This window comes from Lacerta agilis, chromosome 11 (assembly GCF_009819535.1).
Source record: "Lacerta agilis isolate rLacAgi1 chromosome 11, rLacAgi1.pri, whole genome shotgun sequence".
Lineage (NCBI taxonomy): Eukaryota > Metazoa > Chordata > Lepidosauria > Squamata > Lacertidae > Lacerta > Lacerta agilis.
In genome coordinates this window covers 48,856,741-48,884,652 of record NC_046322.1, presented here as the reverse complement: position 1 = coordinate 48,884,652, position 27,912 = coordinate 48,856,741, and the positions used below count along the sequence as shown (strand labels likewise).

Sequence of the window (27,912 nt, the reverse complement as noted above, 5' to 3'; positions counted from 1 at the left end):
GGATTTGAACCACCGACCTTTCGATCAGCACGCAGAAGAGGCTCAGTGGTTTAGACCACAGCACCACCTGCGTCAGTACTTACGTGGCAAAACAGAATCAACAAATTTGAAGGAAGGAACAACACAAAATGGAATGCCTACTGGTATGAATGGGAAACACTGAAGTTCCTCCTCATATGCAAATTCAAATATATGCAGATGATTAATCCAGGCTAATTCAAAGAAGGGGATGAGGAAGTGGATTAACGGCTAGATAATGAACAAATGTGAGCAAGTCCTAAACGAATTAAGAAAGTAGGCTTAATTAACCTGGAAACAAAGTAAAAACCCTGAAGTGGTTTTGCAAGAACTGTATTTTGACGCAGTGAGCTTGGCTCTTGAGCAGTTTATCTTAAGCACAACATTTGAGAACCACAATGAAGAAGAGACAGATCAGAACAAAGACAAAAAGGGAATCAGCTTTCATTGCAGAAGCGAGTGTGGTCCTATCCAAAAAGTGAGTTGGCAAGTTGATTTGCGACTTGTCCTGTTAGAATCCTGGCGTATCAATTCTAAACACATTTACTTGGAAACTGTCTTCAGTTAAATTTATTTCCAAGTAAAGGAGTTTCTGTCCACTGATTTTAAACAGAGACCGAGGCTCCGTGTACTTGGAAGCAAGTCTCACTAATTTGAGTGAAACTCCAAGGAGTATTGTGTTTAATGGGACAATCCAAACTATAGACCACTGAAATCAATGGCGCTTTCTACAACTTAACAACTATGGAATAGGGCTATTTGTCATTTAAAGTAATAGTACCCAGGTAACACGAATAGTGACTGGAGATTAAGAAAAAGGTATTTGTTTCTTACAATAAGCGCCTACTGCATTAAATAGGTTAACAGGGATTACATTACCAGTAATAACACCACAGTACTGACTATGAGAAGCAGGCTTTTCAGTGGCTTTCTCAGGTAGGGACCTTTTACGCTTGTAGACGCGATGCGCATGGCCTGTCACAGCCAACGTGTGATTGAGTGGTTCAACAAATATGAAGTCGTCATTCAGCTGCAAAAAACCCATCTGCAGGGGGAAACAAAAGCAACAGGTACGGTGTGTTATTCAACGAGGCTCCACCATGCCACAAAAACAGAATAAATTTCAAATAGACCCTTAATGTTTAAGACTTCCCAAAACAGCCAGCAAATGCTTGTGATGAAGAGCCGTGAATAACATCAGTACAATAACCCCAAACCATGGCGTTCTGGAGGCAGGTCCAGCCGCGCAGATATAGGCAACTCAGGTGCCAGGTCCTGTTCCATTAGCCTCTTTCTTTCTAAACGCTAAAATAAATGTCATTTACTTTGACTTAATGTGGGTGGGTGGCTGTGTGCCAGTAGCAGATGCACAGTGAAATATTTAGATTTCTCAAAGCTTGCTTTGGAGGGCCCAAGAGGCCGTTTAAATATGTTCTGCACAATCTATACACTCGTCTTACAACATTCCACATTATCATTTATGTCTTTGTTTATTAAAATGAAGGGTAGTTATTAATAAAATACTTCTGGTCAGAAAAAAACACACCTAAGGCTGCTTCAAATATTATTGTTCCTTCTACATGGAAAATATCTCTGTCTTGGGGAAACATGGTACAAGCTTTTTCTGCTGCAAGTACACATGCTGGGAATCCAAATCTAGGCCGGTCCTATCATTGGGCAGAATGAGGCAACCACCTCAGGGAACAGATGCTGACGGGTGTGGGGCAGGCAGAGTTTATTTATATCATTTATGGATGTATGGCAATGTACAATTGAAACATCATAAAATTACAGCATTATAAAATACAGAATTGCCTACATTCAATTGAATTAATTTCTGTAAAAGAAAAAGAAAAAGTGGAGAAACAAATGATTTCAGTAAGCAGCAAAATATCAGAATTGTGGGTGCCTGTCTGATTCCAGAGGGAAGAGTGTTTCAAAGTACCGGTCACATTAAGCTGCTTTAGTCTGCATAGAAACTCAATGAATCGGGGACAATGAGGAGGGCTGTTCCAGATGGTTGAAGTGACCAACCCCAAAGAATGCTCATTAATAGTTCTTTGTCATCCTGGAAAAAAGTGGCAAGTGGAGTCCCACAAGGTTCTGTCTTTGGCCTGTTGTTGTTCAATTTGGATGAAGAAGAAGAAGAAGAAGAAGAGTTTGGATTTGATATCCCGCTTTATCACTACCCGAAGGAGTCTCAAAGTGGCTAACATTCTCCTTTCCCTTCCTCCCCCACAACAAACAATCTGTGAGGTGAGTGTGGGGCTGAGAGACTTCAAAGAAGTGTGACTAGCCCAAGGTCACCCAGCAGCTGCATGTGGAGGAGCGGAGACACGAACCCGGTTCCCCAGATTATGAGTCTACCGCTCTTAACCACACCATCACACTGGAATCGAGGGGATGCTCATCAAATTTTCAGATGACACCAAACTGGGAGGGATAGCCAATACCACTGAAGACAGAATCTGGATTTAAGATGACATTAACAGATTGGAGATGGGGATACCTAGCTTGCCAGTAGTACAACTGAAAAGGACCTAGGGTTCTTTGTAGACCACAAGCTTAGCATGAGTCAACAGTGTGATGCAGAAGTAGCATTACCACTCTATTCTGCCTTGGTCAGACCACACCTGGAATATTGTGTCCAGTTCTGGGCACCACAGTTGAGTAAGGATATTGACAAACTGGAACTTCGGTAACCAAGATGATCAAGGGTCTGGAAACCAAGCCTTGTGAGGAACAGCTGAGGGAGCTGGGTATGTTTAGCTTGGAAAAGATGAGACTGATAGGAGATATGATAGCACGGAGCGGTCTTCCTTCCAGCACTCATGGCAGCAGCAATGTAACCTTGTCCTAGACAGTTTATGGCTTTGTCCACTAAAAGTAGTACCTTAATCTTATTTTGATAGTGTACTGGCAGCTAGGGCAGAGCTTTCAGCACCAGTACAATATGCTGATATGCCTGTCCAGGCAAACGTCATTCCACAGCATCCTGTGCTAGCTGCAATCTCCAAACCAATCTCAAGAACAGCCCCACATAGAGTGCACTGCAGTAGTCTAGAGATCACCACTGTGGTTCAGCTAACCTTGTCCAAGAATGTCTGCAGCTGGCATACCAGTCAAAGCTAGAAAAAAGGACTTAGGATACCTGTGTCTCCAGTGACAGTATCAGATCTAAGCTACATATCTAACCATCCAGTTTCCTGAAGTTGGGAACTATTCACCCACAGGGCTTCTGTCTCACCAAGATTCAGCTTCAGTTTACTGGCCCTCCTCCAGCCCATCACCAACCACAGGCAGTGGTCCAAAACTCACACGGCCTCACCTGATTCAGGTATTACCAAGAAGTAGAATTGAGCGTCATCGGCATACTGATCACATACAGATTCAGTATCTGTGATCCCATAGATACAGTGGTACCTCGGGTTACATACGCTTCAGGTTACATACGCTTCAGGTTACAGACTCCGCAAACCCAGAAATAACGCTTCATGTTAAAAACTTTGCTTCAGGGATAAGAACAGAAATCGTGCTCTGGCAGCGCAGCGGCAGCGGGAGGTCCCATTAGCTAAAGTGGTGCTTCAGGTTAAGAACAGTTTCAGGTTAAGAACGGACCTCCAGAACGAATTAAGTACTTAACCAGAGGTACCACTGTACTTGCCTGGGCGTAAGTTCGAGTGAACTCAATAGACTTACTTATGAACAGATAGGGATGGGGTAGGATTGTCACATCCAAGCCACTGCTCAGTTGTTAAGCTCACTGGGTGGCCTTGTACAAATCACCGTACGTTAGGCCTAAGCTACCTCATGGAGTCATTGAGAGGGTGAATGACGTAATTGTAAAGCACTGAGTACTTTTTTAAAAAAAAGATAAACAACAACAAACATAAAAGGAGACTGCTCATTTTATATCAGGAGCATGCCTCTGTGTTTTTACAAGAATCTCATTAATGGACAAAGAAAAGTAACTTTTTATTGCTTTAGTGAAACACAACATCTGGCAATATATCAATGAAGATAAGAAACAGGTTTATAGAATCATTCTTTGAAGTATTTTCTCATGAGTTACACCATCTAATGAGTTGTCATTGGAGATAAGAGAGAGACTGTGTGTATGTTTATACAGGACAGGCCATTTGTTGACCACCACTTGATGGGCCTTAAATCACATCATGTGCCACAGTGGCAGCTTGCACCAAATGTGCATAGACTTCCAAACTCTGGAATGACAGGTACTGGGTCCAATCTTGCATCAAAGTCAAAATCCTGACCTGAATTTCATTTCCACCCCAGCCCAGGTGTACAGCAGCTAGTTGGGGTAGTTATGCAGAGGAAGTGTTTTAAATGGCTTCCATGTGGGCATTGCACCCCTTTGTTAACCCCTTCTATGCGTGTAAGACTTACTATCATAATCTTTCAAAAAGAAGTAAGCTAGTTTGTTGCCATTGTATAAGCATATGCATACAGATTTTCTAACATATATAGGAGAAAAGAGAGCATGTCTCAAATTACAGTTTTTCAATTCAACCACAACTAGTGAATTCTGGGGTATTAGAAACTATATGACGTGTTAATTGTAACTGAGATAACATAGCCTAGTCTTAGAGTCCTGTGTGGGTTTTACATCTCACATACAGTTGTACCTTGGAAGCCGAACACCTTGGGAATCAAATGTTTTGGCTCCCGAATGCCGCAAACCTGGAAGTGAGTGTTCCAGTTTGCGAACGTTCTTTGGAAGCAGAACATCCGACGCGGCTTCCGTGGCTTCCGATTGCGTGCAGGAAGCTCCTGCAGCCAATCGGAAGCTGTGCCTTGGTTGTAGAACGTTTTTGTAAATTCTGTTCGACAACCAAGGTGTGACTGTACTCTCTTTTTAAAAGATCTATAAAGTTTTGTGGCACAATTGCAATCCATTTTTTTTGTCCCTGCTTTTACCTTTCTGTCTCTGCTCACAAAGTTGGTAGCGGTTATCAAAACAGCCATCTATGTATCATGAGATCATGATCAAACAGAACACCCACAAGACAAACAGCATGCAGAAAAACCAAACACACCGATTAAATAGTCAAGACTTGGCCAGCTACGATTAGATAAATAAAAGAGTCAATCATTCTGTTCTGAGTACAGCCCTCTGTCATCAACTATCTTCATTTTTGGACAGATAGAGAAATGATAACCCAAATGGTAGCCAGTAAACTCTGTCTTTGATTAACTGTACTTCCTGACATACTTGCTGTGCTGGATCTGCACAACATATTTTTTCCTAAAGTTCTCTATCCACCTGCTGATGGCTTTTCTAAATTTGTTGGATGAAGAAAACGTCCTGTCTCTCATCCATGTTAACTCCCTCCTTAAAAAGTACTGTGGGATTTTTCAGCTAGTTGCACAACACAAGTTTCCAGAAAAGCAGATCCATCCCAAGTCCGTGCTGAACAAGTTTACTGTGCGATACAAAGAACACATGCTGTTACTTGAAAGGCCTTCTGCGTACAGTTGTTCAGTGTGATGGCTGACTGTGTAAACCAGCTGAGCACATGGACTGATTCATCTCATGGAGCTTCTCAATGCCACACAACAGGGGTGGCCAACTCCCAAGAGACTGTGATCTACTTACAGAATTAAAAACTGTCAATGATCAAAGTTGTTGAGCTTTTTGGGGGAGGAGGAAAGCCCTGTTTTTTAGGCATTCAGGTCAAAGTTGTTGTTGAGCTTTTTTAGGGAGAAGGAAAGCCCTGTTTTTGGGGGGTGCAGGGCAAAAACATTGAGCTTGTTTTAAGGGGAGCCAAGATTGTTGAGCTTCTTTGTGGGAGCCAGTGATCTACCACAGACGTCCACTGATCTACAGGTAGATCACGATCTACCTGTTGTACGTGTCTGCCACAAAACATTATTTGCAACAGCAGATGAGAGCACAGAAATTCTCCCTCTAATGGGAGAAATCCACCGGAAGACCCACTCTTCACATTATAACCCCTGCCTCAAACAGTCACCATGTGACGTTTGTGATAACAATGTTAAGATTAGGAAAGATGGCTGTTGAATGCTTGAAGCAGGGTTTTGAGCTCTAAGGCCAACTCTAAAGCAAGTTTCTGCTCTATACCAACCCTTAGCACTTTTTTAAAAATCCCCTCTTCTGTTTTACTTCTTAACTCCTTTTAGTGCTTCGTTTTGTTGTTTCAATTTATTGTTTTATCTCATTGTTTTATTGTTCTAATTCCCTTGAACTGCGAGGCTGCATGAAGCTGGGCTGGGCTGAGCACTTTGCCAGGCAGTGCCAAACACAAGGTCGAGTCAAAGTTTACAAGATACTAGTTATAAATTTGGCCAAACTGCGGGAGGCAGTGGAGGATAGGCGTGCCTGGCGTGCTCTGGTCCATGGGGTCACGAAGAGTCGGACACGACTGAACGACTGAACAACAAAGTTATAAATTAAGGAAGAGAAACATCTTCATTATCAGAACTGTTGACACACTGGGTCCATTTACAAACCAGTTTCAATATGTGGGCTTGGAAACAAACCTTAGAAGAAGCAAAGTCAGAATCAGGAAAGGCGGAGGCAAAATGGGAGACAGAAAGGGAACAGAGTAGCAAAAGGCTTCTGAAGAAGACATGATCCACTTGAAATTGCTTTGTTCAAAACACTGTTGTCATTCTTGCATTGAAGTCAATGATACAATGAAGACTATGTTAGAATTAATGGTTTGCAGGGGAAGCTTGAAGGACACTAGGATTTTTTAACCCAGGAGTCAAGATACCTATCTAAAGAAGTGTGCATGCACACGAAAGCTCATACCAAGAACAAACTTAGTTGGTCTCTAAGATGCTACTGGAAAGAATTTTTTATTTTGTATTGAGAACCATGTTAGATATATATGACTAAAGCCCGATTCGATGCTCACAACAAGCCCTATTTAAACTATGCATGCTATACTTTTATTTAGACCCTAGAAAGTTTAGTGCTTTTCTGTACTGTGCTTTTATTCTGTGTCAATTCTTTCTTTTCACAGCTAACTCCTTTGAAATCATTCACTCTTTTCAAGAAAGCTTAACTTTAATTTAATGTAAGTTAAAGCTCATTTGCAGAAAATGTTATTCTTTTCACAGGACTATTTCTTAAACAGTTTATTTTTAAGTAGGCTCGGCTGTATACTTTCTTGCCAGCAATTACTCAGGGGTGCCGTTGAAAATTTGTGTTAACAAAACCATGTTGAGAGACTGGAAGAAACCCAGCATACAGAATCCCAAAGCTCATCTCGAATCTATGCAAGCCCCTGATAAGTTATATACCAAAAAAAGAGAACACAGCACATTTGAACCATATATCACATTGAGATAATAATTACTACCGCATCCTGTGTATCATTCCCAAGTACTGGAGGCTACACGGAAATAATTAAATATGACGCAAGCTAAACTTCATAGTTAAGAACTTGGCTTTGCCCTGCAAAATAACATTCAGAAACAATTATTACCCCATATATAGCATTCTAGCCTGCAGAAAGCATGACAGATTTATATACTGCTTTTCTCCTTCTTTACCCCTGAGATATGAATCTGGGTGTGTTCCAGTCTGAGGCAACAGAATTCAATGTAATGACAACACAGGATTCACTTAGGGAGGATTTGCAAGATACAATTACCATGAGCGCCATTTTTGAAGTTTCAGAAAGCGATACTGTTAATCTGGACGTGCATTTTCTATGTTAAAAAAATATATACATGCATTGCAGAGGAGAACGTGACCCCTCCCCCAGGAAGATGAAAAACCTGAAAGAACCTTGCGGCATCTTTAAAAACCAAGAGATCTATTAGCAAGGGTTGAAAAACTAGATCCTTCTTAACCAGTTGCACAAAACTGGGTTCTGGATAATGAAAGCTTACACCACAATATATCTGTTAAAACTGCCACAAGACTCACCGTTGCTTTTTACTATAACAGTCCAGTCTGGCTACCCTATGGAATCACTTGTCAGCCTGTGATGAACTGGAGAAATTGCAGGTGGGTGGCCCTCCTGCATCATCAAATATCTATAGCTGAATATATATGAATGAAACAGGCAATTATGCTATGGACACTGAAGGTGACGTTGATCAGATGGGAAGACTGAAGCACAGGGTGTGATTGTGAGCCTTGTGAAAGAATAGTTAAGGCAGACCAAATAAATTATTTTTAACTTGCTCAGCGCCAATCTAATTTCTTCATGCAGGGTGCAGAAGAAGGCTATTAATTAATCTCAATATGCTGAAGCAATAAATTCTGCATAGCAGTTACATGGAATACAATGTTCATACATTGATTAGACAGTTCAACTCAGTGTTTTTCAAGTCTTTCTAAAACTTCATAAGTGAATACTTCATCGTCAAATTTTGTACTCATAGACCAGGGGTCGGCAACCTAAAGCCCTTGGGCCACAAGCGGCCCACAGGGTCATTTAAGCGGCCCACAAGACACCCCCTAACCGCCCGCTCAGGGGAGTCCCCGCGCGCTGCGCTAAATCGGCACAACGCGGTGCGGGGACTCGCTTCCATGGTGCCAAAAATCAAATCTGTGCAGACGCAGGCGCCGGAAATTGCATCTGCGCAGATGCTGGAAATCGCGGGCAGGCACGCTTATGCGCACGATCCAACCCACAAACGGATCTCCGCTGGAGTGAACCAGCCCAGGTGAGGGCTGTCATAGACAGTTTTGAGGTCATTTTGGCAATCAAGGGGTGTATTATTATTTTATAGGCATAAAAGGAATATGAAGGACAAAATGAAATTATAGACATAAACGGAATATAAAGAACCAACTTGAAATGGTATCTGTAAATATTCACAAAAGAAAATCACTTTTTCTCCCTACATGTAGATCTTTTAAAACTCAAGGTATTTCATACAAGCAAGAAATGAAGTCTCTTATATTTATTTCAGTGGAAAAACTACATCAGTTTCCTCCTCCTATGGGGTCTGTTCTCAAGAGATCTGAGATCACAGAGGTTTTTCACTATAATTGGCATTTTAAGGCAATTGGTAGAAGTAATTTGTAATAAACTGATCTCATGCAACATTACCAACAAACTTACAAGTGTATATGGTATTTTCAACTTGTATTCAAATAACTTAATCACAAGCTAATCTTTGAAAATTCTGGAACCATGTTTTGTGAAAGACTGTTCTCATTTAGTAGCTCCTTCTAAATAAAGGCTAAAATAATAATAATTATATTTACTGCATATCTCAAGCCTTCCTCAATGAAATATGCTCCTACAGGACTGGGGGGGGGGAATGTACAAAACATTTGTGTCCATCTTCTACAACTCCATGTTCTAGGTAGTCCTCAACTTTGATGAGGTTTGAATTGCCATGTGGTATTTCAGGGGCCTCCCACCTTAATTTAGTGAAGATGATGGAGCAAACAAACAAACAATGCATGTAAGGTACTACCATATGTGTCAGAGTGTTTGAACCCGTTAGTTATGTCTACAGATGCTCGGCCCCAGAACCTGTTTTTAACATTTTGTGTGAGCAGAGGCTGAAGAAAACCAAAACCCAATATTTTCTCTATTATGAAAATAGACAAGTCACTTGCTTCCCTTTTATTTAAGGGAAGTTGTGTACCCCACAAGGCTTTTGGGGGGGAGAGGGGGCTTCGTACTGAAGCAGAGTGCACAAATTGAAGTGCACAAATTCACTTTTTAGAAAAGGATGAAAAAAAAACTTATTTTAAAATTACAGCAGTTCAGTTTTCTTGGTGAAAATTCATCTGGAAGCTGACTCCAAACCAGCTTCTACCCACCAAGTTCCACTCCCGACGCCATGTTTGAAAGACGACGCTACAACATTCCAACTCTAATCCAGTTGAGATTAATTCTAAGAGAATCAAGACCTTATTCTTATCAGCTCCATCTGGTACGCAGGCTGAGACCCTACCTGCCCACGGACTGTCCCACCAGAGTGGTGCATGCTCTGGTTATCTCTCGTTTGGATTACAGCAATGCGCTCTATGTGGGGCTACCTTTGAAGGTGACCCAGAAACTACAACTAATCCAGAATGCAGCAGCTAGACTGGTGACTGGGAGCAGCCGCCGAGACCACATAACACTGGTCTTCAAAGACCTACATTGGCTCCCAGTATGTTTCTGGAATTCCCTATACAAATAGTTCATAAAAACATGCTCGCGTCTGACCGTTCAAATATTACAGAGATGTATCTCAGCATGCCATGTGTCGCCGTCGTCCCCCATCATGAATGCATAAGGGACAATGTAATGATGAAGTGGCATTTAGCCTTAGCCCCTCCAAACGCTAGGGTATCCCATTAAAGGGATCCGGGGGGAGTGGTCATGTCCACGGGGCCAGGACCCCCAGACAGTGGTCCCTGCGGGGGTCACCCTGTTTGATGTAGGTCTTAGGAACCCCCACCTGGATTGACCTACGCATCATTTCCGGTTGGCGGGCTGGAAGTAAGCCAGTGTGGTGTAGTGGTTAAAAGTGGTAGATACGTAATCTGGGGAACCGGGTTCGCGTCTCCGCTCCTCCACATGCAGCTGCTGGATGACCTTGGGCTAGTCACACTTCTCTGAAGTCTCTCAGCCCCACTCACCTCACAGAGTGTTTGTTGTGGGGGAGGAAGGGAAAGGAGAATGTTAGCCGCTTTGAGACTCCCTAGGGTAGTGAAAAGCGGGATATCAAATCCAAACTCTTCTTCTTCTTCTTCTTCTTCATTTGCCCCATACCCAAGCCAAACCTCTTTCATCTGTATTCAATAAAGCTGTGGCCTGTTTTGATCCAAACCCATCTTAGGGGTCTTTTATTTACTTGGGCTGGGGACTGGGGAGCACGGCACCTGGACCTGCAAAAAGCATCTCTAACACCAATGTCGCGTATTGCCAAATTCCTACATGAAAGTCACTTCTGCAGGGAACTGAAACCCCCAACTGTAAGTTATGCACCCATACAAACACATGCAAAACATTTCAAGTGCCTATGCCTACAAGCAAGCCCTCCCACCCACCTCTTGAACAATACTGTAATTTAACACTCATATAAAAGAGCTGATTATATATCTCAACAGTGATTTTGAATTTTATGCCAGTTGCAACAAGCTATTTGTTTTATGCATCGCACCACATTAATTATTATGAATAGCATTTCTTTTCGTGTTTCAAATCAGGATAAATATGATATGATGATCATGGAAAATAGTTTTAAAGATGTAATTTATTAAACTGCTGTTTTCACAGTTGAAAGCCAAAATCTGCTGTAGCCAATATATATTCACAAAAGCATGATACAGTAAATATATCATGCCCTTGCTCCTAGATTTATGATGCAGAAATCCATGAATTCTTACTTCAAACCAAAAATACACAACATTTATTCCAACAAGATGGAGCTTTGGTATTAAACGGCACTGCACGTCTATTTTGCAAAATTGACATTTAATATTTTCTCCCTTAGAGGTGCCTTGCATTATTTTTTCTCGTGAAGACACCATCTGATTTTGTATTTAGATTGGAATTTATCGGAATCATTTAGATTGTGATAATTCTATACACTCAAGTCTATACACTCCAAACCTCTTAAACCTGAATGCATTGGATGAAATAACAAATCGAAGGCAAAATTTATCTCACTTTAACTATCAAGCATTATAAATGACAAAATTGGTCTTGTATATTTTATTATTATGTGAACTATGAATATTTACCCAACTGTGAGCACAGACATTTATTTTCCATCTTACAGAAAATCACAGTTCTGCCCAATAACTGCCAGCTCTTGTTTCTGGAAAGTTCTGGGCTATTAATCTTCAAGTAAGTGATACTGCTTAGCACACTTGCATGTGCATAGAAAAAGTCTAACAGAAATCTTTCATTCCATAATTGCTTGATGTTTAATCAGATATAAATTCTGCAATATTGCATGAACGAAACTATTACATTAGGCTCCTTGAAGAAGAGTTTGGATTTGATATCCCGCTTTATCACTACCTGAAGGAGTCTCAAAGCGGCTAACATTCTCCTTTCCCTTCCTCCCCCACAACAAACACTCTGTGAGGTGAGTGCTGAGAGACTTCAAAGAAGTGTGACTAGCCCAAGGTCACCCAGCAGCTGCATGTGGAAGAGCAGAGATGCGAACCCGGTTCACCAGATTACGAGTCTACCGCTCTTAACCCCCACACCACACTGGCTCTTGACAATGAAGGATCTTTTTAGAAATATTTTTATTGTTCTAACATCCAAATAGTGTTCTTCTGGGAGTCATTGCAATAACCACCTCCAACCCCCACAGCTCAATTTCAGGGAGCGAGCCAGGGATTGGGGGAAGCCACGTTGTGCAAATGGAAGTTCTTGCACAGGACTTTTGCTGATGGATTTTTTTTTTTAGGTGAATGCCACCCTCTTAAACTGATTTTAAAAAATCAAAGACATTATACAGTGGAACCTCGATTTTCGAGCGTCTCAGAAGCCAAATGATTCAGAACCCAAGCACGGAAAACCCAGAAGTGAATGCTTCCATTTTTTAATGTGCTTCAGAAGTTGAACAGCTTCCGAGGCGCATTTCTCCATTGAAATTGCCAACCGCCCATTGCGCCTCGGTTGTCGAATGGTCTTCTGGAACGGATTATGTTTGACAACCGAGGTTCCACTATATTGCCAAACTTTCCATGCTATCAGAATGCTGCCGCTGTCAGCCCATTTGCTCTTGCAATCAACGACAATACAGGCAACATGATGACCAGTAGCACTACAATACTTATTGCATTTTATACACGACATGGTACAACATAAACAAATATATACACTTATAAGGTTCTCTTGTGAATCTAAAGCCACATAAACAAAGGTCTGTGAATCTCAGAAGGTCTGTAGAAGGAATGTGAGTCTTTGAATGAAACAATATAATAGATGATATCCGGTAGGCCAAGCTGTAAAGCTTTATATTTGCATTCTGTGGTGCCGAAGTAGTAAGCCAACAACGTAGACAGTGGTCCCGGATAATGACCACTGCTCCATAGAAGGTGTTACCATTTATTGCTATGTCCATTCTTCGAATTAATGGGTTGTGCTGAAGAAGATTCCTGCGAAACAGTCCGATTATCTGGGATCACTGTCTACGTTGTCTACGTTGTTGTTGGCTTACTACTTACTTACTTACTGCCTGTATTGTCGTTGATTCCAGTTTGCAACACAGGGGTTACCGGTAATTGTTTGGATACATTTGTTCTTGCAAGCAGGGCTGACAGAGAAACAGCACATCACCAAGGTTCCTGTCACTGCGACATCTTTGCTAAGGTCTCAGTGAAATGTGTTAACAGAAGTAAACACGCCCGTTCATGAGAGGCGCTCCCAGGGAGGCAGCTCCATTGACATGAATGGGATGTGTTCCGGCTGAAGCAAAAACAATTCATTTGAAACCCATTTAACTGCCCTATGATGGGCTTTCAGCTTCACTGGCAGCACGAGGGGGGCATTATTTGTAAGGTACTGCAACTCATTCGGAATTCAGATCTAGCCATCTCAACTTCAGATTGATAGGAACAGATCAATAGATGGTCTTAAGATTGGCTTGTTAAACAAATGTGCTTGTGAACAGTCCTGAAGAAAGGAAAGACTCTTCCCCTTCAGTTTCACAGTGATCGTCAGAGCGTTCTGTTCACCTTCAGAAAGCCAGCTGGACTGGCAATTATTCATAAACAGTGCACATGTTACATCATGGCAACGTTAAGTAGAAGCCAATTGCTCTCAGTCTTAAGGACAGGCTTGTGGAATGAAGGGTGAATAGCCATTTTAAATATTAGATGTAGGCAGCGCATGTAGTTTTGCATTCTGCTGCTGAAGCTGGGCAACAGTTCTCAAAGAGTGTCATTTGCTGAGTAACTACAGCTGCGATACCTGGCCTGAGTTGACCCAGCTCTGCTTTGAAGATCTGGTGAGAGTCCAAGGTAGCACAGCTGAGGTAATTAAATAAGCACATGCAATTGTTGGAAGATAGTCACATTCAAAAAATGAAGTCACTTAGCGTTGGCTTGGGGCACATTTCTACATTTCTGGGCATAGAACTCATTCAGAAATTAAATTCTGACTTTTGTACCGGTGGACCCGAGAAAAACATCGTATAATACACAGCATGTACCCACAAAAAAATTAACTTTTTAAGTCAACTAGCATGAAAGGGATGTGGCATCCACAACTTAAAGGCTGTGAAAGAGAAACAGTATCATATATACAATATTCAAGTTCTTTCCTCTCCACCAGCATTTTTATAAACTTAAGAAATGGCAGGCTTCCCCATCTGTTTCACAAGACTGCTAAGTTATATATGGAACATATAATTAGATATTTTACTTCTTTATTCTGTAATAGGTTTTCTTCCGGCTGAATATTCAAAATCAGTGCAAATTGCTTTTAAACAATATTTTAGTAGGCATTAAAGTGCTAAAATTCAACTATGGTTTGATGCATAGCAGCCTCAAAACAGAGTCAGAAGAACTGACAAGTGCATGTGCCACTTCTTGGATGTGCATGAATAAATGGCATTTCTAACCTTTAATACAATTTATGGGAATGTTTTGGATAGCTTGTAAAGCATTCAAATAAAGGAATTAATTTAGTACTTAAAGTACAATCCAAAGTATCATACTCAGAAGTAGGTCTTATTGAGTGCACTGGGGCTTACTCCCAGGTAAGTGTATGCAGAATTTTAATGTTATTTAATTAAACAGCAAAGCAAAGAATGGGTTCCAAGTAACCTGGCGTGATTTTTAAAAACTAATTTTAGATGTTAAATGGTTATTTGTGTAGTAGTTCGCATTCCATATCCATTAAGGAATGATGCTTTGCAGAACATCTTGGTTACTTGGAGAAAAAGTTAGCAAAAAAAGAAAAGGAAAAAAGAGCAAACTGCTATTTTCACAGAGATTTAGCAAAGCAATTATTCCACTTCAATTCCGGCATAATCTGGTTACGATTAGTGATTTGGCTACCCACTTTAATGATTCAGAGAGTGATTTGGCTGCCCACTTTAATGATTCTAAACATCTTCTCAAATTTGTCAGTGGAAATTTTCCAGACTCACATCTAGACTTCTTCAGATTATGGATATGAACTACAAAATGTTTGTGCAGAAACCAAGATATAGAGGTATTTCCTCCCTTATCATGTTGTTGCTGTGCTGGGGTGGGGACACCAATACCGATTCAACTCAAGCAGAGCTATCTGAACATTTGAGACTTGGAGAACATGCAGCTATCTATTCCTAGAAGTTGCAAAAAAAAAGGACTTCTTCATATAAACTGCCTGCCCAGGTACAGTGACTGTATAACCAGCCGAGTGCCACTTTTCAGGGAAGGTGGTGGTAGTTATAACAGAACTCTATGGGGACCATTTAATAACCTTTACTGGGTAAAGGATTTTAGTCTAGCTTAACATGCAGCTTCTAGATAAAAACTGTACAAGCCAGTATGGGGTGAATATGCTTGCTATGTTATAAACCTGGAACACAGCCATTCTTGGGGGCTTGGGGTAATGCAGACTTTGTTAAACTAGCTTACAAAAACATAACAGCCACTAAGATGTTACACTGACTTGGGGTTAATCCACATTGTGTTTTAAAGCTTTCTGTGCCTCCATTTTCTTGGCTGCCCACATCCAGATTTTCTCATACCAGGGATACTCTGCAGAGCCCTGCTATGAGAAAATCCAGATTGAGGGAGGGAAAGGATGTGATTTGGAGAATGTCATATTAACTGATTGTGTGGATCAACCCATAGTATTAAACCTACAGAATTATTCTTGCTTACAGGAGTCCAGTCCAAAACACCACCACTTAATCCTAAAATTAGAGTGAAATAGTCCTCCGACCTCCAATGTTAGATTTACCAGGAAGCAGATTAAGGCTGTCTGGTTGCAGCCAGTAATTATGGACTATATTATTTCCCAAGGAAACCAGAAAGCCTTGCTTTTACAGTAAGGTGGCCCTTATGATGGGAGAAACTATACAGCATGGGAAAGACATCCTTACACTCCCTGTGGTCTTGAACCAAACAGACCACGACTTCTTTGAGGACTTCCCTTTCCTTAAAGAACTCTTCATAGAAGTTGAACAACAGTATCAATAGACTGCCGGTGATTTCTGCCACTCCCAGTCCTCGGGACCAGACTGGCTGCATAGCAGTTGGGTGCAGAAGGGGTGGGTGATGCTACTGAAGACTTCAGTCCTTTCCCAAATTCTCTACTTTCCTTCCTTTGGCCTCGGAATATAGGCACTTCCTTCCCTGCTGGCCTAGACTGGCTAAATGGCTAGAAGGGTTTTGTTTTAGTTTAGTTTTGTTGTTTTGTTGTTTTTCACCAGCACCACACTGACCTCATCGTGAGTTTGGCTGCTGGGTGGCTTTCAGTGTGGGATAGGTTGGCAAGTACAGTGAAGGTTCAGGAAAAGAAAAATGAGCTCCCTGCCTGAGTCACATGCTAAAATGAAGGGAAACTTCCTCAGATCTGTCGCTTTCAAGGAAAATGAGGCTAAAGGAGAGAACGGCAGGTCTTCCACCTCGAATTCACCTTACTGTGAGGCCTTGTAGGTGATGTAGACAGGCTCATATTGGCACTTGTGAAGACCATGAGCAGGGAAAAGTTCATCCAATGGTCCCAAACTAAGGAGGTTCGCCCAGAAAAAAAGTTTGTGAAGGAAAGCTCTTCTACCTGATAGGGCATCCATAGGAGGAGGAGGGAGTTGATTATGCTAGGCTATGTGACAACTGAAGATTCCATAAAGGATCAATTAAATTTTTGCCTATTTGAAACTCAAAGCTACTCTGTTGTCTCTTTATTCTGTGGGCTTAATAGGTCTAGAAAGGTACTAGATGAGTCTGGCCAAAAGTCAGTGGTGTAGCTTCAGTTCTCTCTTAGCTCTCTCTGAACCTTTACTCGATCTTTCTTGTTTCACAGATACGTTTCTCCTAAACCACCTCCATGCTCCTGTATCCATGAGCACATGAAGACACAAGGACCTGCTTTCTAGCAAGTAAGATCACTAGCCCATCTACCTGGAACTAATTCCCCAAAGTCTCAAGCAGAAATCTTTATCAACCCTGTTACTTCAGATTATTTTAGCTAACGGTGCCAATAATTGAAGCAAGAACTTTTATCGCTATTCTTCCACGGAGCTTTGGGTTCTTCTTAGAAACTACTGAATGGATTTTTATTATGCCAAGCATTTCTATATATCATTCTCTCCAAGTGGTTTGCAAAATAGTTGGAAAAAAAACAGTATTTTCATCCTTTCTCTATTCCAGTCTCGTGTCTCAACCCTCCCCTCTCTTTACCCCAATGGTCTTTTTATTGTAAACCTTTGCACATGATCTGTACATTCTGACCAGTTCTTGTACCACCACAATTAAATGCTGTTACTATATGTGCTCATAATAAAGAAATAAACATTGGTGCTGTTGGTGGAAAATTGTCTTGGTGCAATTGCATTTGCATATTAGTCAGTTGTGCTGGCAGTACCTGCATTTAAACCATTCAGCTCTTAGATTCATATTAACCAGTAGTTGAAGCTCAGGTCTCCATCACATCATACCTTCAGAGCTGTCCCCTGAGTTATGTGATAAAACAAATCTGTTTCGTTTCCATTTGACATTTCCATTGATGTCCTCCCACCTAGGCCATTTCTTCTGATGGTAAATCTGATAGTGCCTGTTTAAACATATCTATCCACAACTCAAACAAGCGATAAATTAAGATAAACAAAGAAAAGCCTTTTGAACTCTCCGACCTTTCAGTGAGAAAGATTATCCCCAATCAGCTTCATGCCCTTATGAACAAACTTTCTCCTTGCAATTTGTTTTAAAAAAAAACCCCCAAAATACCGCACAAGTTTGTAGAAATGCCATGCCATAATTTATTCTTCTAAGATGAAGCAATTTGCAATTAAAAACAACTAATCTTGGATTGGGAAGGATTTCCGTTGATGTTGGTGAGGGAATAAGAAAGAAAATGTTATATTAAAATGAGTATAAACTTTTAGATACATGACTGACTCAGATTGGTCATGGTCAATGTTTACCATTTCAGTGGATAAAGCACTTTTTTAAAGTCCAGTTTTCAGTCCCATCAGTTTTTGCACACTATTTTACGATCAATATCTAGAGAAAATGTATACTCAAACTGGTACTTTCTGACATTTTAGATAAATAAATGTAGCTTACATTTGCTTGATCTGCATGTTCCCATTCCCACCCTTGGCTTACCAGGAAAGTGTTTAGAAGTTTATAGGAGGGAAAGACAAAGGGTAGATGGGAGCAAAGTGAGACCAAGGTTTCAAATCAAACAACAGCTATCCCCATATGGTAGGCAAGCTACGACTGTAGCAACTCATCCTGTAGATCAGGACAATCTTCCCTACAATACCAGTAGCAGCGAAAAAGAGATATATAATTGTGTAGAAAAAGCTGTCTAATATAGTCCAAGTGACAATTAGAGTCTGCTTGTGCAAAGAAGAATCAAGCACTTAAACCAGCTATAGGCTATTAACATGTGATGATGCACTTATAGGATACACATTGTAATATGCAGTTGTAAGCAAACAGAACCATCTGCCTATATATATATATATCAGACACAAACCATGATGGTGGACTTGGGGAGAGAAAAGGGAAAAAATAAGTAGCAAAAAAATCTCTAGATCCCCACTATATAAACACACATAAGTATGTTGACACCTATCAGAACAAGTAACAATACACCGTACAAAAAAAAGTATTCAGTTCTGACTATTCATCCATAGTCCGCATTGTACCCATACGCCAGAAAAATTGAGACACCCAACATGCAAATGTTTGAAACCCGGCAGATACACTTTAGTTTAAGCAACTACTTTTCGGTATCAGTTAAATGCCATTTCCCCCAAACCCAACAGTTTGAGTCTAAACAACCAAACTGAACTGCAGCTTAAACCTCAACTTTTCCCACCCAATTTCACTTTTAAATCCTATCAAACCTGGCAAATCTGCAAGTTTTAACAGCAGTAAACTAAACTAACTCTAGTCCTCACCAAAAAAAAAAAAATGCTGGCAAGCTATTTTCAATGTTCTTCGGTTGAAATCAGATTTTGGAATGGAAGCCAACGATGTCTTCATAGCTGTAGCGCTGTTCCACAGATTACAGCCAGCCAACCACAAAGAGCAGGATATGCTCACTTGAGATGCCACTGGCTCTCTTCAGCCTCAGAGCCACTGTCAACAACACCCCTGTCCTCCTTCTATATGGTTCCGCAGGCATGCACATTAATAAAAGGCTAAAGGACAAGAATAATTACTTTGCTTTAAATCATTCCAGGATTTTACATCATCCCAGCTGCCCGTACTCTCTCCACCCACCCTGAAATATCCTGGGACTTCTGTTCATTGCAGAAACCATTGCTGTTGTTGCTGGGTCTAATTCTGATTTCTAGCTGGTGCAATCCAGGATAAAATCTGCTGAACTCCTACCAGTAGTTGGAGTCTCCAGGGAACTGTTGATACATTCAAAGATTCAAAGGTTGTTTCAAGTCCAGCAGGGCCCAAGCAAAGACATAAATGTCCTCATCTGCACATAAAGCCAAACCATGGTTTACAACTCTGTGCTTGAGTTGTAATGAGATGAAGCAAAGCCTTGAGCTTGCATGTTTCCCCCTTCCCTTCTCCTCTTCCCTGTGCTCGTTCGCTAAATCTCAGCCTGGTTGTTTGGACCAGGGATCATATCACAAACTCTGAATGAAACAAGACAACTTCAACATGGGTTTGTTGTTGTTGTTGTTGTTGTTGTTGTTGAGTCATGTCTGACTCTTTGTGACCCCATAGACCAGAGCACGCCAGGCACGTCTATCCTTCACTGCCTCCCGCAGTTTGGCCAAACTCATGTTAGTAGCTTCAAGAACACTGTCCAACCATCTCATCCTCTGTCGTCCCCTTCTCCTTGTGCCCTCCATCTTTCCCAACATCAGGGTCTTTTCCAGGGAGTCTTCTCTTCTCATGAGGTGGCCAAAGTACTGGAGCCTCAACTTCAGGATCTGTCCTTCTAGTGAGCACTCAGGGCTGATTTCCTTGAGAATGGATAGGTTTGATCTTCTTGCAGTCCATGGGACTCTCAAGAGTTATGGTTATGTTTAACAAATAACATGTTTAACAAATAACCCATAGAATGGGTTATGTTTAACAAATCATGGGTTTGTTTAACTAACGAGAGTTCGCGATAAACCAAGATTCCTGCAAAGCTTCAGAAAAAATGAAAGTAAACACTGCCAAAATCCTTCCTACATGTTGCTACAGCAGCCCCTGTTACTGGGGTGGGGGTTGTTTGCTACCCTAGGCAAATTAAAAATTAGGTGATCCACAATAAGTGTTATTGTATACCAAGCAGGATGGAATTAGCACATTCTTGGGCCCTGATCCTCAGCACCAGCTCTACTTGACTTTGGATATACGTATGCCATATGTTACTGTAATTTTATTGTAAACATTTTATTCTGTAACTCACCTTGTTAGTTTTACAATGAGACGCTGTCCATAAATTATTTTAAACAAATGAACAATTTATGCATGAATGTGATCAGAGAAAAGCCACCATGTTCACTGCACTGTAGGTCTCTGAGGCCACTCACTGTCCTGGTTCAAACACAACACTAAGCCATAGTTTAGTGCAGGCATAGGCAAACTCAGCCCACCAGATGTTTTGGGACTACAACTTCCATCATCCCTAGCTAACAGGACCAGTGGTCAGGCATGATGGGAGTTGTAGTCCCAAAACATCTGGAGGGCCGAGGTTGCCTATGCCTGGTTTAGTGTAATGTGCATGCGTCTTAGGCTTGTGTGCTCCTTCATTCACCTTATCCAAAACAGCTGCAAGGAGATTAGTAGCCCTCCAGTTTAATGGCTAATGTTGGAGTTGCAGTTCAACAATGGGGTTTATGGGGTGTTAGGGGCGGGGTAGTACCTCTGTTGGGGGACATGTTGTGATCCTTCTGGGGTAGTTTGTTGTGATTCTTCTGGGGTAGTTTAGGGTATCTTTGGTCCCCCACCCTGCATTCAGCTCTCACCTGCTATCATGATGCAACAACAGCCAGGGGCGTCTTAGCCATAGAGGCTAGTGGCGCAGGAAACCATGGCACCACGTTCTGGAGGGCACCAGGGAAGAGGTCTGGGGGCCACATTGGTGGGTCGGTTGCGGCGGCAGCTTGCCCGCCGCCAGGAGGAAGGCAGGAGGAGGCAATTGGCGGCGGTGAGCCGGGCACACAGCAATCAACCCTCCCTCCCTCCCTCTCTGGCTGGTATGCGCGCCCCGCCGGGAGGTGGGCGCAATCCCCAGCGGCCGCCCCTACTCTCGGCACTGCAATTGGTTGTGGGAGTGCTTCTCCAGCCTGCCACTGCGCAGGACTGGAGGAGGGCACAGGGCAGCCGGGAAAGAGCCCGAGGGGTCCCTGTGGAAGGGATCCACACAGAACACGAGCCGAGATCAATACCGGCACCTATTCTCTGTTCCCGGGCGCGCACCCAGCCTTACACCTGGAATGGGATCCTGTGTGGAGAGAGGGGGTGGAGATCTCCCTGCCGGAGGAGTCGCCCTCCAGCTGCTGCCCACCCGGAGGGAAAGGTGGGCGTGGGGGGCGCCAGAGGGATCCTTGCACCACGGCGCCAGATAGGCTTAAGACGGCCCTGACAACAGCCACACTCTGGGAAACAATCTAAATCAGGCGAGGGTAGCTGATAGGTCTTAAACTCTAAGCAAGTTAGAGACTTCCCCTGTATGCAAAGACATGCTCCAGAAGATTGAGCAGATAAGTCTAAGGGGTCCAACGGTTAAGAAGGCTGTATAAGGAAATGAGGGGCAGATGAGCTTGCCCTTCTAAGAGAAGGAAAACTCTGCTCCTAAACCTCTGCTGCTGCCTTGTGGGATATATTCGGAAGAAAAGGCCAAGGAGTAAACCCTACACAGATCTGGAGTGGAGTCCCTAAGGCGGTTGGACAGCATCTTGTCCTGGCAACTTCTGCACCCAAGCTGGTGCCAAACGTATTGCTCTGCTTTCCTTTGGACCACATCAGCGAGGCCGAGAAGTAGGTCTTCTCATCTGGGCAGCCCAGGACCTCCATTCACTCTGCGCCGTGGGGAGGCCGCTTCGGTGCTGCTAATGCAGTGGTTTGACTTCGCCCCTAGAGGAGCACTGACTACAGATGGGTTACAGGGTAACCCTTACCTGGCAAGCCAGGTAAAACCATGGGGATGAGTAAAGGGCAGCACAAAGAATAACCTTTTCCAAAAAGAAGGAGAAAATACAGGAGGTGGTGAAAGAAAGCACCCCCCCCAAAAAAAAAACACATACAAGACTGGGAGAATGCTACGATTACAAGCCTTACCAAACCACCACAAGTGCTGAAGGAAGCAAAGGAGCCTGGGTAATGAAGCACAGACCCGCTGTAGTAACACGATCTCTCTGTCTGGGTCTGGGCAGAGTTCGGGAGACTCCTCCTCTCACTCATCAGTCGTTCTTCCACTGCAAAGCCTGGGGCCAGGAAGCGGCTGTCCCTCTTGAGCAGCAGGTAGAGCTCCTGAGCAAAAGCTGGTATTCTCAGCAGCACCTCGTCCCCGTCCTCTGAAGAAGGCGACATAGGCGAGGGAGGGGGCAGCTGAGAAGTAGCGTTAGATCCCTGAGGAAGAGGAGACCAGTGATAGAACTCCTGAGACTCATATTCGTCCTCGGAGACCTCGTCCTCTGAGGTCTCCCCAACTGGCTGCAGCTGCCTGTCAGATGAGGAAGAAACTGAGCGGACCTCGCGAGAGCTGCCCACCACCGGAGTGGATGCAGAGGTAGCGCTAAGATTGCTGCTACTGTTCCCACAGTTTCCATCAGTGCTGCAGCTGCCTCCTGCTCCGCTGCCTCCGTTGGGTTCCTGCTGGCCCCTGCTCCATAGTGCCGGGTAGACAATCTCCCACTCCTCAGAGTCTCCCAAAGGTTGCAGACCTACACAGGGGGGGAAAGATAGGCTGAAGTTTAATGCCAGAACCGCTCCCTGACCTTAACAGTTGCCACAAACCATAGATCAATAATGGAGCCAGACTTCAGATGTGTCAGTTTCATTTCAATGCTTCAAGTACACTTGGGGTGGGGAAGAGGTAGCTATCCATATTCTGTTAGCCTCCAATTGCATACCAAGGCCCCGTGACCCACGGTCCCCTGGTGGATAAATAAAACACACAAACAGGCAGATTTTGGTTTATGGGTTCAAATAGGCCACAACTTTTTTGGTTACAGATGTGAGTGGTTTGGCTTAGGCATTGGGTGAAGACAGACTATATCTTGACTCCCACCTAAAAGCTGGGAGTCCAACTAAGAGTGAACCACCGATAGGGGGAGCACTAAGACATACATCAAATAGGAGCACCCTGGGGGATCCCCACTGGGGTAGTGGCATGGCCCTAGCCCACATCTGGGCATCGGACAGAATCCTCACCCCTGGATCCCTTTAACAGGATACCCTTAATGAGGAGGGGCAAGCGGAGGTTACAACCTCCCCTCCATCTAAACAAGGGCCTACCCAATGTGAAGGATGCAAGAGGACGGCCTCCCCACCACATTGGAGTTTAAATTCCCCGTGGACACGCCCCTCGATGGTGCTGAATGGTTAGCGAGGCCTGCTTCTTGAGCAGCACCCTGCCCAGCGACAATGGCACGGGGAGGCGACGGCAGGGAGTGAGCTAGTCTCCAGCCCTTAGCCAGGTGATGCAGGGCCCGGCCGCAATGCCAGCCACCAAATAAGGTAAGCGGACTTCCCATCAACCCCAGTCAGCATAATGACGTAATGGTCCAGGATGATGATATATCCTGGAAGCCGCCCAGAGTGGCTGGGGCAACCCAGTCAGATGGACGGGGTACAAATAAATTATTTATTTATTTATTTATTTATTATTAATAGTGTTTTTACAAAAAAAATCTCAAAGTGGTTTACAAAAAAGCAAAACAATAAAGCCGAGGAAAAATTACAGCAATAGTTAAAAACATACGAAAAGTTAAAATACTACAACCGATTAAAATTCACAACTTTCTAAGCATCTGTTTAGGCTTGTGTAAACAATAAAGTTTTTAGCAAGCACCAAAAAGAATGCAACAGGCAGAGAGTTTTAAGGTGAAGGTGCTGTCACACTAGATGACCAAGTTTTTACAAATGCATGGTAATTCATACAACAAGCTGGAGTCTTACAACATCTGGAGGACCAAAGGTTCTCCATCCTTGGCCAAAACAGTGAAACAAATAGAGCTGGATTTGAATATTGTGTTTTTTCTTTCCCTCTGCTAGATTATACAGTACAAGATCCTAAATGATATATCACCTATGTTAAACAAGGGTGAAAATGCTTAAATTCATACCAGTGTTGAAGACTGTTGTGTGTTAAAAAAATAAAAGATTCAACTAAGTGGGAGCGCTAGCAGAAGCCAGCACAGGTCCTGCTAGCGCAGTGGACTTTCCCTCCTTTCTTCCCCCCAATCTGGGGGGTCTTGAGAACCCCCAGATCAAGCAGGGGGAAGAGAGGGAAGATCATTCCATCAGACAAGTTAAATGCTTGCACTGACAGAATGATTAGAAGAGCCCAATACTGAATATACTTCCTCTCGAAGTATAAACTGCATCATTTTTAAACTAAATATAACCGAAAGCTTTTTAAATTATCAGGCATTAAATAGGGATGATATATTATCCATTTTTAATAGTTCTGTTTCATATTTCAAGGGGGTATGGAGTAGTGGCTGATTTTGCTTCTCTCACGAACTCACTAGGTGGCCTCAGGCAGGCCACTTTCTCTCAGTCACATCTCCTCATCTGCAGCACGATGATAATAATTTCCTCTAATTATGAACCTGGGTGGTTAAGTGCTATCAGTATGGCTTGGAACCGGGCCACCTGAAAATAAAGTTGTGGTAATTTAATACCTGGGGGGATGTGCAGAAGTATATACATTTGTAGCTTAAAAGAAAATGTCAATTTAAAAAAGTTCTTTCTATAAAAAAAGGAAAGAAAGAAAAAACCTGCTGCTTCCAGGGCTTTTCTACTGTTGGAGGGAAAATGGGAACTGGAAGTGGGACGGAGACTGTGGTTGAAGGGAGAGAAAAAACTTATTTCCCAGGGATGGATCCCGGTGGGTTGGAGATACAGTCGCACCTTGGAAGTCGAATGGAATCCGTTCCGGAAGTCCATTCGACTTCCAAAACGTTCAAAAACCAAAGCTCAGCTTCTGATTGGCTGCAGGAAGCTCCTGCAGCCAATCAGAAGCCATGGAAGGCTTCCCAAAATCGTTTGAAAACCAGAACATTCACTTCTGGGTTTCGATTGTTTGGGAGCCAATTTGTTCGGGAACCAAGGCGTTCGAGATCTAAGGTCGACTGTATATCACAACATTTTGTTGCCGGTATTGTTGCTGTTGGCATCCGTCAGTCTCAAGAGACATTTTGTCGCTGGCCCTGCTTCTAATACTGACAATTACATCGTAAGAATGACACTGGGAATCCGTATGAACATAGAAACCTTCCATATGCTGAGTGTAGACCATTGGCCCATTTTGCTCAGCACAGCCGCTCTCCAGGGTTTCATACACAAAGCCTCTCTCAGCCCTACCTGAAGATGTCAGGGGTTGAACTGGGAAAATTCCACATGTATTCCACAGCCCCCCTCCATCACTTTGGACACTAGGGCATTTCAGGTGTTGGTTGTTACATGGCTATTATTCACATCTTACAAAAAACAGAATACAAACTGGACACCACACAATGAAGTGCACAGCGCCATTCGTCAAGTCTTCTCGCATTTCACATGGCACGTGCCGCATTCTAGAAGTCCGGAGTACAGCAAAATTACTATGCAGGAACAAGCCAGATTCAACGCTCAGCAACCCAGCCCACCCGGTTCCTCTGCAATATGGTTTTTTTTTTTTTTTACACACAATAAGGAAAGTGCTATCTGGCATATTCTTCCACAAAAGTCTTACAAAACAACAGACCTCGCTGCACAGGAAATTGCTGTGAAGCACTCTGCAGTTAGCTTAGGTGAAGCAGGCGATGTGCTGTACATAGAAGCCGAGTTTCCTTGCAACTGACTACCTAGTCTTGCTCATCAAAGGAAACAACGCTACAGAAGTAATTCAATTTATTAAATGTTGACCCTTAATGCTTGGACTTGATCCACATGAGAGAAAGACAATTAAGAGAGCTCTTGTCCCAGGGGAATATGTGTTCTGCCTTTTGAACCCAGAGAGAGGCAAGGAGGCATTGGGACTGAGGAAGAGATAGGAATTAACTTGGCCGGTTGCATTTGCCAAGTATGTTGCATGCATTGCGTGAAAATACAGTATATGGTATAAACCACAAACATATATATCATTTCTACTTTTTAATGTGTTCTTTTGCAGCACAGTGTCTAGAGACCTAAACTTCACAGATCTCCTTATAGGCAATGAGAATGCATAGATCACTCCTAGGGAATGAAAACTCACAGTTTGAATGTTATATAAGACACATTTTGGAGAAAAGTTTGTAGGAGGACACATTCTCATAAACTATGCCAAAACAAGATATTGTCTTAGGGTGTGTATCAGAGAGTGTATCACTGCAAGGAAGGCAGAGACTGAATTCCCTCCTGTTTCATATGGGCTAGTAAAAGAAGCACTTAATTTGAGTGGTGGCGGCTTAACTGTCAGTCTTATGCTGTCAACAATTAGAAAGCATTTGCATGGCTGACTGGAGAGCTGTCCGACTCTGAACATGTGCAAAGTGCTGTATCCCTCACATCCACGCCTGGCGCTGTGCATTTGGTGAGGGGAAGCTGCCAAGCCCGATAACTCGCAGGGATATTGGTGCAACAGGAGAATCTTCCTGTGCAGAAGTTTGCGCTCGCCCAGGATCCTCAAATCCAGATCTTTCATGTAGCAGAGCTCACAAATCTATCCACACACCCACTTCGTGCCCCAGGGCTCCCTGTCCCTTTCCCCGCCCAGTACGGTAAAACACCTCTGGGAAGAATAAGTGTGTCCGTTTTTTGAACAGACAAGATTCAAAAAGAAGAAAATTGAGGAGGCGTGCTGGGCTGCGGGAGGGGGGGAGTAGGGCTGGCATATGTTCAGATTTCCCCGGACACTACCGGGATTGCAAAGGCAGAAATTACGGGGGTTCCGAAACGCGGGGCTTTGTCCTGGATTATAGGCAAATCAGATTATTATTTTTTGGCTCAATATTTTTGGGCTCTTCCTAAAAAAAAGCTCCACAACTTTCGGAGAGTCCTGTTTTTAAACTTTTTGAAATATGGCAACCCTAGGAGGGAGGGAGAGAGAAAAGGCAGAAAATTACCTGAAGCGATCCCATTTGACAGGAAGCACAGCTGATAAAAGAGGCAACAAAGACGGCTCAGTCGCATCCCTCGTCTCTCCTCCATCCACCGAGGAGAAGTGGCCGGATCACCTCCCTCGTCTCCCGGTGGCGGGTGTTTTTTCCTTTTTGTTTTGTTTCGCTTTTGGAGACCGCTTGGCCGCCGATCGCCTCCGAGGGCTTCTTCGCGCCCCGACGTGGAGCTTGTGCCAAGCCGCCTCTCCCTCCGGTTTGCCGGAGGGAAAATGAGAGAGAGAGAGAGCGCGGGCTTAGCAGCAGCAGCAGCGGCAGCGGCGACAGCAACAGCAGCAGCACCTCCGCGGCGGCTAAAGCGGAGCAGCAGCAGCAGCGCGCTCCGGTTCCCAGGAGGAGGCGCTGGGGGTGACACTGCTTTGCAGAAAGGCGGCAAAGCAGAAAAGGCGCCCGAGCAGCAGCAGCAGCAGCAGCGGAGAGGTGGTGTCACCGCACCAAGCGCGCGCCCGTGCCCGCGCGCGCCCGCCCACCCCCGGCCCGATCCGCACC

At 43.3% G+C, this 27,912-nt stretch overlaps 1 protein-coding gene across 2 annotated transcripts in view; it reads right to left on the bottom strand.

Moving 5' to 3' along the window:
• ADAMTS19 (ADAM metallopeptidase with thrombospondin type 1 motif 19) overlaps nt 1-27,664 on the bottom strand; it is a 114,898-nt gene extending 87,234 nt beyond the window's left edge. Inside the window, exons 1-3 of one of the 2 annotated variants that reach the window (XM_033164022.1) lie at nt 27,373-27,664; nt 22,397-23,001; nt 898-1,063 (exon numbers count right to left, since the gene is read on the bottom strand). In XM_033164022.1, coding sequence (XP_033019913.1) covers nt 898-1,063; nt 22,397-23,001; nt 27,373-27,457 — 856 coding nt within the window. In that variant the 5' untranslated portion in view covers nt 27,458-27,664. The remainder of the gene's footprint in view (nt 1-897; nt 1,064-22,396; nt 23,002-27,372) is intronic. The other variant, XM_033164023.1, reaches the window with a different exon arrangement.
• Between the last annotated feature and the right edge of the window lie 248 nt (nt 27,665-27,912).